Raw genomic sequence first — 14,019 nt, forward strand, 5'->3', positions numbered from 1 at the left:
TGATCGGAGCACCTATGCAAGAAAAGAGTGTAGCAGCTACCCTACATCATCATATCGTCTACCGAATTCAAGATCACGCTCTTGATCTTGTATTACCCTCATCTGATGAAGCACTATATTTCGAAGTCTCATCTGCATACCAAGCACCCAACTCAATACAAATTCCTCGAGAAATATCTCGCGAAGAATTATTCCGCTGACTACCGTAGTCATGGGTAACAAGTTATGAAAAGCTTCATCAAGCTACCCAGTCGCCTATCCAATCATCTGAAGTCAGGTTTCATTCTCGAAACGATGGAACAACCAAGATCAAATTCTAGAAACCTCGATCATCATCATTTCGAAAGCAACTGTCCACTCAGTTTGCGATACAGATTGATGAACGAGACTTCTATGGTCCAGTAAAAGAACAAATTCCTAAATTAAGTTATTTTGAAAAGGATGGAACTATAATCTATCCTTTTATGGACGAAGATGGACATCAATACATTGATGTTTGCTCTTGTACTGTTTGTGTAGAAGCAAACTACGAATCTGATGAAGATATTTGCATACGTCGGAGAAAAAAAGGACCCGCTCTATAGAAGATCTCTCAAAGGAGATATTTCAGTCGGTCCACTCGGTGATGGAAAGTACTACTTTATAGTCCAATACTCCGACAAGAAGGAAGAGCCGAAACATCAAATTATATTGATAAATCCAGATTATTTTACTCCACGAAAAGACTTCATTAAGGGTGATATCGTTCATACCCCAAATATTCTCTCTAACGCTGTCAACTCTTCCGGCGCCGACCAGCTTAGTCAAGCGGAAAAGGTCCTCAACTAGAAAACGGAGAATATCCTCGCTCAGAATCAATTATTATCAACGATAAATCACAAGGTTGATCAATTGGCGGAAAGATACAATAAAAGATTACACAGCCTTCAAAGTTCAATAACAGAGATACATGGTCGACTTAACTATCTCCATCAAGAAATGATGACCCTGGCACGACACATGATGGTAGACTCGATTCAGTTTTGCAATAAGGAAGCAGAGACGACTAGTCTTAAAAATCAGTTGAAAGATCTCCAAAGAAACCTAGAGAGCATGATTCATAATCAGCGACAACCAGATGCATACTTCAACCCTCTTTGAAGTATTTCATCACGGATGCCAATGTATCAAGGATTCTACTCTCCTGGATTTCTCTCGGGTTATAAGACTCAAAAGACAAGATCTCCACTACCCGGTTTTCTATCTAATGATGAAGTCTTTACATCTTGCTATGGTTCAACTTCGATCAACTACCCAAAGCCAAGGCCAACTCGAACAAGTTAACCAACCTAAAATACTGACTCTCACATTGTTTGGGAAAAATATCCTGGTATTATTTCCCCCAGTCTCAAGGCAGGACTCAGATCCCCGGATCCCTGATAAATGGATACCCCGGGTCCCCACCAGAAGGAATCCTGGGTTCGGTTCCTAGACCCTGCTCCCTTCCAAGAAATGGAAAACTTCCAACAAGGAGAACCTTCCATATTTCCGAATATGGAAGAATTTAACCTAATGAAACTGACTTCTAGACGACTATATAAGAGCGACAACAGCCCTCAAGCAAGGGATCGAGACCTTTTGACTGGGAGATTATACTTAGGCGGCTAGGGTTAGGGTTCATACGAATATACTTGTAATCCTTGCTTGTTCTATGTAATAAAGATCTCTTCAAGTCTATATTCTCTTCTATCTCTATAAATCCTCACGAAATACTCTTAAACCTACCCAACAAGTCAACTTGTCCATCGTTTCGTAGTACTCACAAAGATCCTACACAAAAATCCCCTAACAGTTTGGCGCTAGAAGGAGGGGAGTAATCTAAACTACGTGATGATGGCGATGGATGAGTGCTCCAAACCACCCAAAGCTGTTCAAGAAGGAGCCAAGCCCCTTGGATTATCTACTAACCATCGAAGTCGAGCAGATAATCCTATCGAAGCCGAGTCCTCCCTACCACACTCGCAAGAGGAAACGACTTACGTCATATCCGGAGGATTAGAGACGTGCAGTGCAAGTCACTCAACCACCCCGGAAAACACCAGGAGTACTGGGAGCAGTTCGACGAAAATCAAGCAGGAATCCTCCCAGACCAATGAGATAAGCTTCACAGCCGAAGAACGAGAGAGAGTCCTGTTACCTCATCACGATGCCCTCGTCGTCACACTTCTGGTAGCAAACTGCCTGGTCAAAAGGATACTGGTGGATAGCGGTAGCTCCAGTAACATCATCTTCCAAGCGGCATACCAAAGTCTGGGGTTAGAAGAAGGAACCCTAATACACAAAGCGACCCCCCCCCTGATAGGATTCAGCGGGAAAGTCAAACAAGCAACCGGAGAAATCTTCCTCCCCATCTACGCTGAAGGAGTCAGCCTCCTTACTAGGCTCCTCGTCGTCGACTGCCACTCCTCTTATAATATGAATCTTAGGCCGAGCATGGATTCATGAAATGAGAGTAGTTTCCTCGACTCTCCATCAGATGATAAAGTTCCCCACCTCTCAAGGCATTAGAACAATCAGAGGAGATCAGGAAACCGCCCGCCATTGCTATCAGATCGCTCTAAAAGAGCGAACCGAAACAATGTTGCCCCCGCAAGTCAAATCCCAAGCTCCGCATACAGAAGAACCAGAAGTCGAGGATATGGACGACGTACCCCTAGTAGAAGGTGACTTAACTCGTAACCTCAAGATCGGGTCCAAGCTCTCCGAAGGATTAAGAAGAAGACTGGTAGACTTCCTCCAGTCCAATTCTGACTGTTTCGCATGGTCACACCTAGACATGCCGGGGATCGATCCCGAGGTTATCATACATCAGCTGCAAGTGGACCCCTTGCACCAGCCTGTGAGACAGAAACGGAGAAAGTTTGCTCCAGAAAGGGACGTCATAATCAACGAAGAAGTCAAGAATCTACTAAACGCGGGGTTCATCCGAGAGGTCCAGTATCCCGAGTGGCTGGCTAACGTCGTCGTGGTGAAGAAGAAGAACGGAAAGTGGCGAGTATGCATCGACTTTACAGATCTTAACAAGTCTTGCCCAAAAGATCCTTTCCCTTTGCCACATATTGACAAGCTGGTCGACGCCACGGTGGGGTACCAGCTAATGAATTTCATGGATGCTTTCTCCGGCTAAAATGATAGAGAAGGAGCTCCTACGTTTGAAGATACTCTTCTCGGGACTTTAACAAAACTATTTAGAAATTATTTTTCTAAATCATACAAAACTGTACACTAGTGAATAATACAAAAATAACAAAACTTCTTCAACTAGTTAAACATTAAATAATAAAAAATAAATTTGAAAACCTATGTAAAACATAATCACCGTGATTTTAACACATATGCATGGAATTATCGGCTATAATATCGTTTACTTAATATTTTTCATAATTCAGAGTATCATAATTAACTAGTGTTACAAACATAATTATTTAAACTTACATAAGGTAATTACATAACAATTATAATAACTTTTTTGTTCACTAATAATTATAATAAGTAAAATATAAATAAATCATGTTTATCTTGAAGTAGCTAAAATAAATAAAATATAATTACATCCCAATTCAAACTCTTTTCTTCCTGATGCATACTACATCAAACTTGCCATTGCACACATTTTGAATGTTTTGGGGTCGGTCGCTAGTAACGAACGCACTATAAATATCGGCTATAATATCGTTTACTTAATGTTTTTCATAATTCAGAGTATCGTAATTAACTAGTGTTAAAAACATAATTATTTAAACTTACATAAATAACTAAGGTAATTACATAACAATTATAATAACTTTTTTGTTCACTAATGATTATAATAAGTAAAATATAAATAAATCATGTTTATCTTGAAGTAGCTAAAATAAATAAAATATAATTACATCCCAATTCAAACTCTTTTCTTCCTGATGCAGACTACATCAAACTTGCCATTGCACACATTTTGAATCTTTTTGGGGTCGGTCGCTAGTAATGACCGCACTATAAACGTCTACATATCTATAATCGTCAAACGCTTCGCTTAAAATTGGTAAGTAAACCTAAGCAAACTGGGGGCAAAACACTGTGAATTTGGTTTCCGCAAGCTGTTCGCTTGGCTTGTGATCAAAAACCGTTTGTCAACTGGTGATCGTATGGGGATTTGGGGTGCCCATCAGGAGTGCTTGCTGTGTGAGGGAGAAGAATGAAACTAGAGATCATCTCTTTTTCGCTTGTCCTTAGAGCTACATGGTTTGGATTCGAGTAACATGGAGACTTCTTGGAAGCCAAATAACTCCCGATTGGCAAGACACTGTTACAAGAATGCAGCGTGGTCGTGGCTCTAATCTAGATAAAGTTTTGGAGAAAATAGCTTTTCAAATGACTATATACCATATATGGCGAGAGATGAATGCACAAAGGCATGGAAAAGCTTGGATACCGATGGAAAAACTAGCACATCAGATTGATAAGACTATGAGAAACAAAATATCATCTCTGAAATATTTGTATGGGAGCAAATTAGAGGGTATACTGAGGCTTTGGTTTGAAGTCACAAGCGGAATTTCAGTTTTGTTTAAATCATTCATAGGCTTTTTTCATTTAAATTACCGCTTAGAAGCTAGCTAGTTAACTACAATTGATCATGTAAATTCCTATTCTTTGTTCATTATCAATAAATTTGAAAGTTCATTATAAAAAACCTACAAATATGTGTAAGAAAAAACATCACAAAAGAACTGACAAATCATTAATACGAAGATGATATGAATTCAGAACAAGGCACAAGCCGAAAAGCAATGAATAAGAAAATAAAACCAGATAAAAATCCAGCAGCATCCAGGATTAGGAAGAGCAAACAAAGGACAAGAATAGACGGCCTTAGAAGCTTCGAGGATAACATAACGAAGAGATTAGAAAACAACCACAAAGCGGGAAAACACAATTGTTGGATAATTTTAGAATACTGGATAACAAAGCAGGACACGGACTTAGGTCTCCTTCTGTTCTTCAGCAGGCTTGGGTGCTGCATCTTCTTTGATCTCCTCAGTACTTTCGTCCTGGTTCGTATCATTCAAACAAACACATCATAATCATATTTGAACAAGGAAGGATGAGCGCATCAATATCATAATGCAAAAAGTGGACCATTTATATGATCTTTGATTAAAATGTAAAGCTTCTTCACCATTTGATTCAGAACTTATGAACAATGTTGGTGGTCAATTCTAGAAAGAAAGAAAGAGAGTTTATCAAGTTTCAAGGGTTAAATATTAGCTGTTACCTGCATGTCGGAAGTCCAGAGAGTAAGGTTGTCACGGAGAAGCTGCATGATCAAGGTACTGTCCTTGTATGACTCCTCGCCTAGAGTATCCAACTCAGCAATTGCTTCATCAAACGCCTGTTAAAAATCCCAAATTCTCACCTCGTCAATTACACATACATAGGTACATGACGAGATCAGAAAGTTTTCATTACCTGCTTAGCGAGACTGCAAGCACGGTCTGGAGAGTTGAGAATCTCATAGTAAAAGACAGAGAAGTTCAAGGCCAGACCAAGACGGATCGGGTGGGTTGGAGCCAATTCGGAGTTAGCAATGTCCTACAAATACAAAAAGGTGAACAAGTGAAAATGTGGATTTCAATTTTGAGATGAGAGATCGAAAGAGAAAACCTGAGCGGCTTTGTAAGCGGTGAGGGTGTGCTCGGCGGCGTCTTTCCTCTCCTGAGCGGTCTTAAACTCAGCCAAGTACCTATGGTAATCTCCCTTCATCTTAAGGTAGAAAACCTTGGAATCTCCGTTTGCAGAAGCCGGGATAAGTCTCGTATCCAGAAGCTTAAGGATACCGTCGCAGATTTTGGAGAGCTCCGTTTCGATCTTGCTTCTGTAGTCACGGATCGTGTTGACGTGGTCATCGTTGCCGCGGCTCTCTTCCTTCTGCTCGATGGAGGAGATGATGCGCCACGAGGCACGACGAGCGCCGATGACGTTTTTGTAAGCAACGGAGAGGAGGTTGCGTTCCTCCACGGTGAGTTCGTCTTTGTCGACGGCTTCTGTGACTTTCTCCATGAATTCAACCATTTCTTCATATCGCTCTGCTTGCTCCGCAAGCTTCGCAAGGTAAACGAACTCTTCTCTGGCAGAGGCCATTTTTGTTTCTTTATTGGTAGATCGGAGATAAAGCTTCAAGGGGAAGGTATCAGATCTGAGAGCCAGAGAGTGTTTTGTTTTAGAACTTTAGTTATTAAAAGATTTGTTATTTTTTTTTAATTGTTAGTGGGGAGCGACGATTGCGAAGAAGATTCAAGGATAACCGTTGGATTGAACGTGTGAGAAGGAGAAAGCTGTAAAGACACACGTGAATTCTCACCATAACAAATACAGCTTCTGCCTTTATTGGTGTATATAATCCGATTTACCGGTTAGACGTTAAAATAGAATAGTGGTTTAGTACGGTTAAATGTACAGCTTACTACATGTACATGTAAATGTTCATTATCAATATTAACAGCAGATATTTTGATATAACAAACTTCTTCTTCTCTCCCAAGCTTGATCGTAATATGGTATCATTTACATGTATATATAGTAAGCTGTACACTTAACCTAAACCATTATTCTAATTTAACATCTAACCGGTAAACCGAGTTATATACACCAATAGGTCCTTTCAAGATGAGCATTCGAAAATGTTTTGAAGACTCATCTTGGATATCAGAGCTAAAACTGAGCTTGATCCTTTCGTGATCTACCTCATCTGAGCTCGTATTCCTTTCGTCTTAAAGCTTTGATGGTGTCAGGGAAGAAGATTCCTCGTCGATCGACTCGTACGGCAACAACTTCGACTCGGAATGCTCCGACGGCTTCTCCGGTGATAACTGGTCCGGATCTTCAGTCTACGCGAGTACCGTTGGGTGTTGATCTTACGGATTCGATTCATTCCCTGTTTTTCATGCACACAGTCCGATCATCCAAGTTTACAACTCGTCTCTCTCAAACTTGATGGTACGAACTTTGATGATTGGGAAGCTGCGATGAAAATAGCTCTAGATGCGAAGAACAAAATCAGTTTTATCGATGGATTGTTACCTCGTCCTCCGGAATCCGATTTACATTTTCGAATTTGGTCTAGATGCAATAGCCTTGTTAAGTCTTGGATTCTTAACTCAGTTTCTACTCAGATATATCGTAGTATTCTCCGATTGAGTGATGCTACTGATATATGGAGTGACTTACACAGCAGATTTCATATGACGAACTTGCCAAGAACATATAATCTGACACAGAAAATTGAGGATCTGCGTCAAGGTTCTCTCTCTCTTTCAGATTATTTCACTAAACTCAAAACATTGTGGAGTAATTTGGAGAATTATGAGGAAGTTGATGATCCGTGTATCTGTGGCAAGGCACAAAGACTTCGGTAGAAAGCTGAACGTGCCAATATTGTGAAGTTTCTTGCAGGCTAAATGAATCTTACGCTGTGATACGTTGCCAGATAATCATGAAGAAGACACTGCCCTTGTAGAAACCCTTAAAAAAAAAAGAGAATGGTCGAGTATCTTTTGGGAGGTCGAGTCGCGGACGATCAGATTGTTCTTGTCTAAACCATGAGTCAAGTATGCCACTAGACAATGTTTAGACAATGAGGTAGATTGATTCAAAGGACGTTTAAAGCATGACACTTTTGGAAGCACAACAGGATAATCGGAAATTGAGCGAAAAACCCTAAATTTTGGTATAACGGAATCTTTCGAAGAAGTCAGAAGTTCGGGAAATATTTTTCCTCAAGATCAGAATACAAGTGGGGTTTATTAAAAATACTCAGGCCATCAGAACGGGCGTAGAAAAATATTTGGGATTGATCGCGGGACGAAAATTAATCGGAAAGACCGAAATCGGCCGAATTGACCGAGAAGCTCGAGCTGGCTTGATGAGTGTGTTCAGGACGTGGTGGCAAGCTACTGGAAATGTGTGTGTCAAGGGAAGCAGGAGGTGCTGCAGTACATGCAACCTGTACATGCAAGTAGACATGTGGAGCACGAGGTGGAACGGCCAAGCACGAGGTGTCGCGATGCATGCGACCGGGCCATGCGGCCAGACATGTGGAGTTCGTGGTGTCAGATTGCATGTGAGCAGGCCATGCAGCCAGACAGGTAGAGGGCGTGGTATCACCTTGCATGTGAGCAGGCCATCCTGAAGGACAAGTGGAGCACGAGGTGCCGCCGCGCATGCGTCCGGAGCCATGCGAAGCGACACACGGGCTGCCACACGGCTTGTTCCTGATTGGTTGCTAATTCCTATAAATAGCCTACGACCCCCTATCATTTCAAACCATCCAGAACACATCAAACCTATTCCAAAACATAAAGAGAAGCATAGAAAGAAAGATCGAGTTTCGATAGTTTTCGAACGATTTAGGCAGTTTTCGAGAACAGTTACTCTGCCGATTTTGAGTCAGCACCTGGAGAAGGTTTTGTTCAAGTCAAGGGAGATAAGTTCTAGTGGAGACCAGTTCAAGACCAGGCTGGACGTTGGTCTACTTGAGAAGGTCAGGAAGGGTTCGGATCGCAGAAGTCGGGTTTGGGGTCAAGGCCACGGTTAACCAAAAGCTGTGAGTTATAATCAATTGATTGCTGAGTTGTTTTCATGCAGGGTCCCGTTACTTGGAAGTTGGATCATGGCAGGATGCCGAGTCTAACTGAGTAACGGTTTGACTAGTTAATAATTGAGGTTATGTTGATTGAGTTGATAGCATGCTTGTTATTGCTTGAGAACCATAGTAGCATGCTAATGGTTAGGTTGATTCGTTAGATGATATCGCTAAGTTGTGGATAGTTAGGTATTCTGGAATTAGTCTTATGCTAGATTTTGGAATATGATTGATTGTGTTAATTTGCGATTAATACCAGGAACCTTGTGTTATTTTACCGGGTTTAGTATTAATCATATATTGGCCATATAGCATTTGTGTAATCCACAATGCTAGGCATGTTTGAGGTGGATGTGTTGATTTTGTGGTGACTATTACTAGGAACCTTGTGTTATATTACCGGGTTTAGTATTAGTCGTATATTGGACGATAGCATTTGTGTAACCCACAATGCTAGGCATATTGGGGTGAGTTAGTGTTCCTTCAGACCTCGTACCCGGCGGGTTCAAGAAAACCCCTTATTCGCTGGATCGGGATGACTCAGAGAGACGGGGTCATGGCCTATGGCTGAGTGATTACACGACGGTGTAATGTGACAGTGACCCGAAGGACTGTGGGCTGTCGCGCGGTGACCCGAAGGACAGTGGGCCTTGGTCGGTTGAAAGTTCCTTCTTCTGACCTTTGTGGTAGGAAGATAGGATATTGCCGATAGTGAAGGAGGAACATAACGTCACCAGGGCCCGAGTTTGTTATATATATTATATCGTGTTTTGGATTGTTAAACCCTGGTTTAAATCGAGTTTGAGTTTGGTGATGAGCTAGTAATTAGCATAATGCTAGTTATCTTGCTATCGTTTACCGCTGCGTATTTTGGATATTGCTTATTGTTATTGAATTGTGTCGTTAGGTGAACCTCTCGCTTTAGATTGTTTGGGGTGGGATAGCGAGGGGTTGTATTTGTTAGTTGGGGATTGTAACTCACTGAGTAATGCTAGATTACTCACTCCTCACTCGTTTTTTTTTCAGGTGACCAGTAGTGAGCTCGTAGAAGACGCGGGAGGCTAGGCTGGCTGGTGTAGATTTGCATCTTTTTGCTTAAGACGCTTTCAGACTATAAGTATGTACTTTCGCTTTCTTGGCATGCCACCACTTGTATAATATTTTGTGTATTGTAAACCATATATTGTATAAGATAAATAACGCGAATGTTTTGTGCAAATGCCTTGTTGTTCTGATATTAGCTTGTCCGAGCTAACACAACGTCAGATTGGAGTATGGGTTGAGAAGCCTTAGGCTTTGGTCTGACGGGACGTGTTACTGGGCGGCCTGGCCTAGTTACAAATTGCACTTTTTGTAACTTTGGCTGGATTGCCCGTTAACCCGTCTTGTAGCGCTCCTAAACCTTGGTAGACGGTCGGGCCGTCGGTCATGTTCTTGTTTGATTGTTGGCCGATGGTTCGACCTATGCCTAGAACGGTTTGGGGGTGTTACAGCCCTCACTCACTGAAGTCTACAATATCTTGGATCAGGATGACAGTCAGAAGAGCTTTACCACTGACATCTCTCCGGCTTCCTTCCAAGTCTATGAGACTGTGACTTCACCTCATGAGTCTTCTAGTATCTGCTATGTCCAATCAGGTGCTCATAAGGGCAAACCAATCTGCTCATTTTGCAATCAGGTTGGGCACATTGCAGAAAAGTGTTACAAGAAACATGGTTTTCCACCGGGCTATCTCCCTAAAGGTAAAGCAGCTGATAAGTTTCAAAAGTCTTCCGCTGTCACAAATCAGACGACTTTATCTACTCAACCTGATACGAAACCAGCTTCTCTTGATGGATTGATTGGAAATCTTTCTAAAGATCAGATCCAAAAGTTCATCGCGTTGTTCAGTTCTCAGCTTCAGAACAGTTCAGTCTCATATCCATCTGAAGCTTCAACCTCTCAGCATCAGAATGATATGACGGGTATCAATTTCTCTCAGTCTACATTTTGCTTCATTGGTATTATCACAGTTTCTCAAAATATATTGGGAAATGAAACATGGTTCTTGACTCAGGAGCTACTCATCATGTTTCTCATGATAAAGCTCTATTTGCTTCGTTGGATACTTATGTACAAAGTTCTGTCAACTTGCCCAACGGTTCTTTGATCAAGATTAGTGGAGTTGGAAATATTCGGTAAAACAAACATATTCTTCTTCGAAATGTTCTGTTTATACCTGAATTTTGGCTTAATCTCATCAGTATAAGCTCTTTGACTACTGATCTTGGTTCAAGAGTGATATTTGATCCTGCTTCTTGTGAAATACAGGATCGTATCAAGGGTGTGATGATTGGTCAGGGTAGGAGGATTGGCCATCTGTATGTGCTCAATGTTGAAGACATATCTATAATGGTGAATGCAGCAGTAGATATTGGAACTTGGCACAACAGATTAGGACATGCTTCTTACTCTCGACTGGATTTGATATCAGAGGCTTTGGGAACAACTCGACATAAGAATAAAGGAAGCTCATATTGCCACATTTGTCACTTGGCGAAGCAGAATAAATTATTTTTTCCTTCTTCCAACAATATGTGTAATACAATCTTTGAGGTTTTACACATTGATATTTGGGGACCATTTTCAGTTGAGACAGTTGATGGTTATAGATATTTTTTGACGATTGTGGATGATCATTCCCGAGCAACTTGGATTTATTTGATGCGTACCAAGAATGAAGTTTTAACTCTGTTTCCTACATTCATTAACCAAGTCGAGAATCAATACAATGTGAAGGTCAAATCGGTTTGATCAGACAATGCGCAAGAGCTTAAGTTCACATCTTTCTTCAAAGAGAAGGGAATTGTTCCGTATCACTTATATCCTGAGACACCGGAGCAGAACTCAGTCGTCGAGCTTAAGCACCAGCATATTCTCAATGTTGCACGCACATTCATGTTCCAATCTCAACATCCGCTGGCTTATTGGGGTGAATGTGTGTTGACCGCGGTGTTTGTTATCAATCATACTCCTTCTCCTCTACTTGGTAACAGGACTCCACATGAAATCCTTACTGGTAAGAAGCCTTCTTATGATCATATAAGGACATTTGGGTGCCTTTGTTATGGTTCTACATCTCCGAAACAGAGACATAAATTTCAACCAAGGTCGCGTGCTTGTTTGTTCTTGGGATATCCTTCTGGTTACAAGGGGTATAAGTTGCTGGATCTGGAGACACATCAGATTTCTATCTCAAGAAATGCGATTTTTCATGAAGACATCTTCCCTCTGGCTTCTTCGACTATGTCTGAAGATGGGTTACAACTCTTCACACCATCACATTCTCTGTCTTCAGGTACCACTCTTTTATCACCATCACCAGAAATACCATCAACAGAAAATTCATCTCTTTCGTATCCATCTTCTCATCTTCCCCCAGAAATTTTTTCACCCTGCTCACTTGCATGATTACCATTGTTTCAATGTGGATTCAAATACCACTTATCCCATTTCTTCCTCATTATCCTACTGCAAAATATCACCCTCTCATTTATCCTACATTAATACCATAACAAAGATTCCAATCCCTCAATTATATTCTGAGGCAAAGGACTCTAAAGAATGGTGTGAAGCAGTTGATAAAGAGTTTGGGGGCAATGGAAGCTATGAGGACTTGAGATCTTACTCAGTTACCACATGGGAAGAAAGCCCTTGGTTTTAAGGTTCTTTACTCTTTGAAATTCAATGCAGACGACACACTTGAGAGACGTAAGGTTCGTGTGGTTGCTAAGGGTTTCACTCAAAAGGAGGGTTTGGACTACACTGAAACTATCTCTCCAATGGCCATGATGACAACAATTCGATTTCTTTTGAAGGTAGCGGCTTCTCGGAAATGATTTCTTCATAAACTCGATATATCTAATGAATTCTTGAATGGGGAGCTTAACGAGGAGATGTATATGAAATCCCAGATGGTTATGCAGAGTGAAAAGGACTTACATTGCCTAAGAATGCTGTTTTTAGATTGAACAAATCTATTTATGGTCTAAAACAAGCATCAAGACAATGGTTTTTGAAGTTCTCTGCTGCATTAGTGCGCTTGGGTTTCTCACGAGCTACTGGAGATCATACACTCTTTCTGAAAATGTGTGATGATGGTTACTTTCTTGCGGTATTGGTGTATGTAGATGATATCGTGGTGGCTAGTACGAATGAGTCCAAGTCTAAAGGTTTGATTCAGGATTTGTCTCAGCAATTCAACTCAGAGATCTTGGTGTTCTCAAATATTTTTTTGGGGTTGGAGATAGCTCGGAGCAGTGAAGGAATATCGATTTGTCAGCGTAACTATGCATTGGAAATTCTCACCTCTTCTGGCATGCTTGGTTGCAAACCTATTTCAACTCCATTGGTTCCAAACTTGCATTTGTCGATTGATGAAGGAGCTCCAGTTGCTAATCCTGAAATGTACAGGAGTCTTGTTGGTAGACTGATGTATCTCACTATCACAAGACCTGACATAACTTATGCTGTTAACAACCTTTGTCAATACTCTTGAGCTCCGAAGGTTCCACATCTTCAACCTGTCTATCGTGTGTTACAGTATGTTAAAGGGACGGTTGGTCAGGGACTGTTTTATTCGGCTACTGCGGACTTAACACTCAAAGGTTTTGCTGATGCTGATTGGTCAACCTGCCGTGATAGTCGAAGATCAACAACAGGCTTGTCCATGTGTCTTGTAGATTCCTTGATCTCATTGAGGTCGAAGAAGCAGGATACTGTTTCATGTTCTTATGCGGAAGCAGAGTATAGAGCTCTGGAGATGGTTTGGCTGATCAAGCTGATCAAAGACTTGAAGCTTCCATTGTTGCAACCTCCGTATTGTTCTCTGACAGTACAGCAGCCATTTATATTGCGATGAATCCTGTGTTCCACGAACGGACAAAACACATTGAGAATGACTGCCATTTTGTTCGAGAGAGACTCGACCGTGGCATTCTTGAGACGCTTCATGTACGTACTGCTGATCAAGTTGCCGATATCATGACTAAACCATTGTTTCCGCATCAATTTCACTATTTGATATCCAAGATGAGTCTTCAAAACATTGTTGAATGCTCATCTTGAGGGGGCCTATTGGTGTATATAACCCGGTTTACCGGTTAGATGTTAAATTAGAAAAGTGGTTTAGTACGGTTAAGTGTACAGCTTATTATATATACACTAGAGATTTTTTTCCGCGCTTCGCGCGGATTGTGTCTTATAAATTTATTTTATTTATAATATTATTTGTCGGTTTTTTCTTGTACATTAACTTCTTGTTTTTCCAATGTTAGCTTTTCTTAATTTAAATTTATATGTTTATAATTTTTCATTTTTC

At 41.0% G+C, this 14,019-nt stretch overlaps 2 protein-coding genes across 3 annotated transcripts in view; one reads left to right on the top strand and one right to left on the bottom strand.

Annotated features, from left to right (window-relative positions):
* Positions 1–14,019, top strand: part of LOC117128145 — a 734,122-nt gene that overhangs the window by 397,333 nt on the left and 322,770 nt on the right. The window lies entirely within an intron of this gene.
* LOC103839993 (14-3-3-like protein GF14 phi) lies at positions 4,745–6,243 on the bottom strand. Of its 2 annotated transcripts, none has more exons than XR_004451340.1 (4): positions 5,683–6,243; positions 5,488–5,610; positions 5,217–5,410; positions 4,745–5,164 (listed from the first exon to the last, which is right to left on the bottom strand). XR_004451340.1 is itself a non-coding variant. In XM_009116473.3 (4 exons), exons 1-4 carry the CDS (start codon positions 6,157–6,159, stop codon positions 5,001–5,003), a joined length of 786 nt encoding a protein of 261 aa, XP_009114721.1. In that variant the 5' UTR covers positions 6,160–6,243; the 3' UTR covers positions 4,777–5,000. The 2 variants fall into 2 exon arrangements, 1 of the variants encoding a protein (XP_009114721.1); XM_009116473.3 differs by having other exon boundaries at positions 4,777–5,069; positions 5,294–5,410.

Source organism: Brassica rapa, chromosome A09 (assembly GCF_000309985.2).
Source record: "Brassica rapa cultivar Chiifu-401-42 chromosome A09, CAAS_Brap_v3.01, whole genome shotgun sequence".
Classification (NCBI taxonomy): domain Eukaryota; kingdom Viridiplantae; phylum Streptophyta; class Magnoliopsida; order Brassicales; family Brassicaceae; genus Brassica; species Brassica rapa.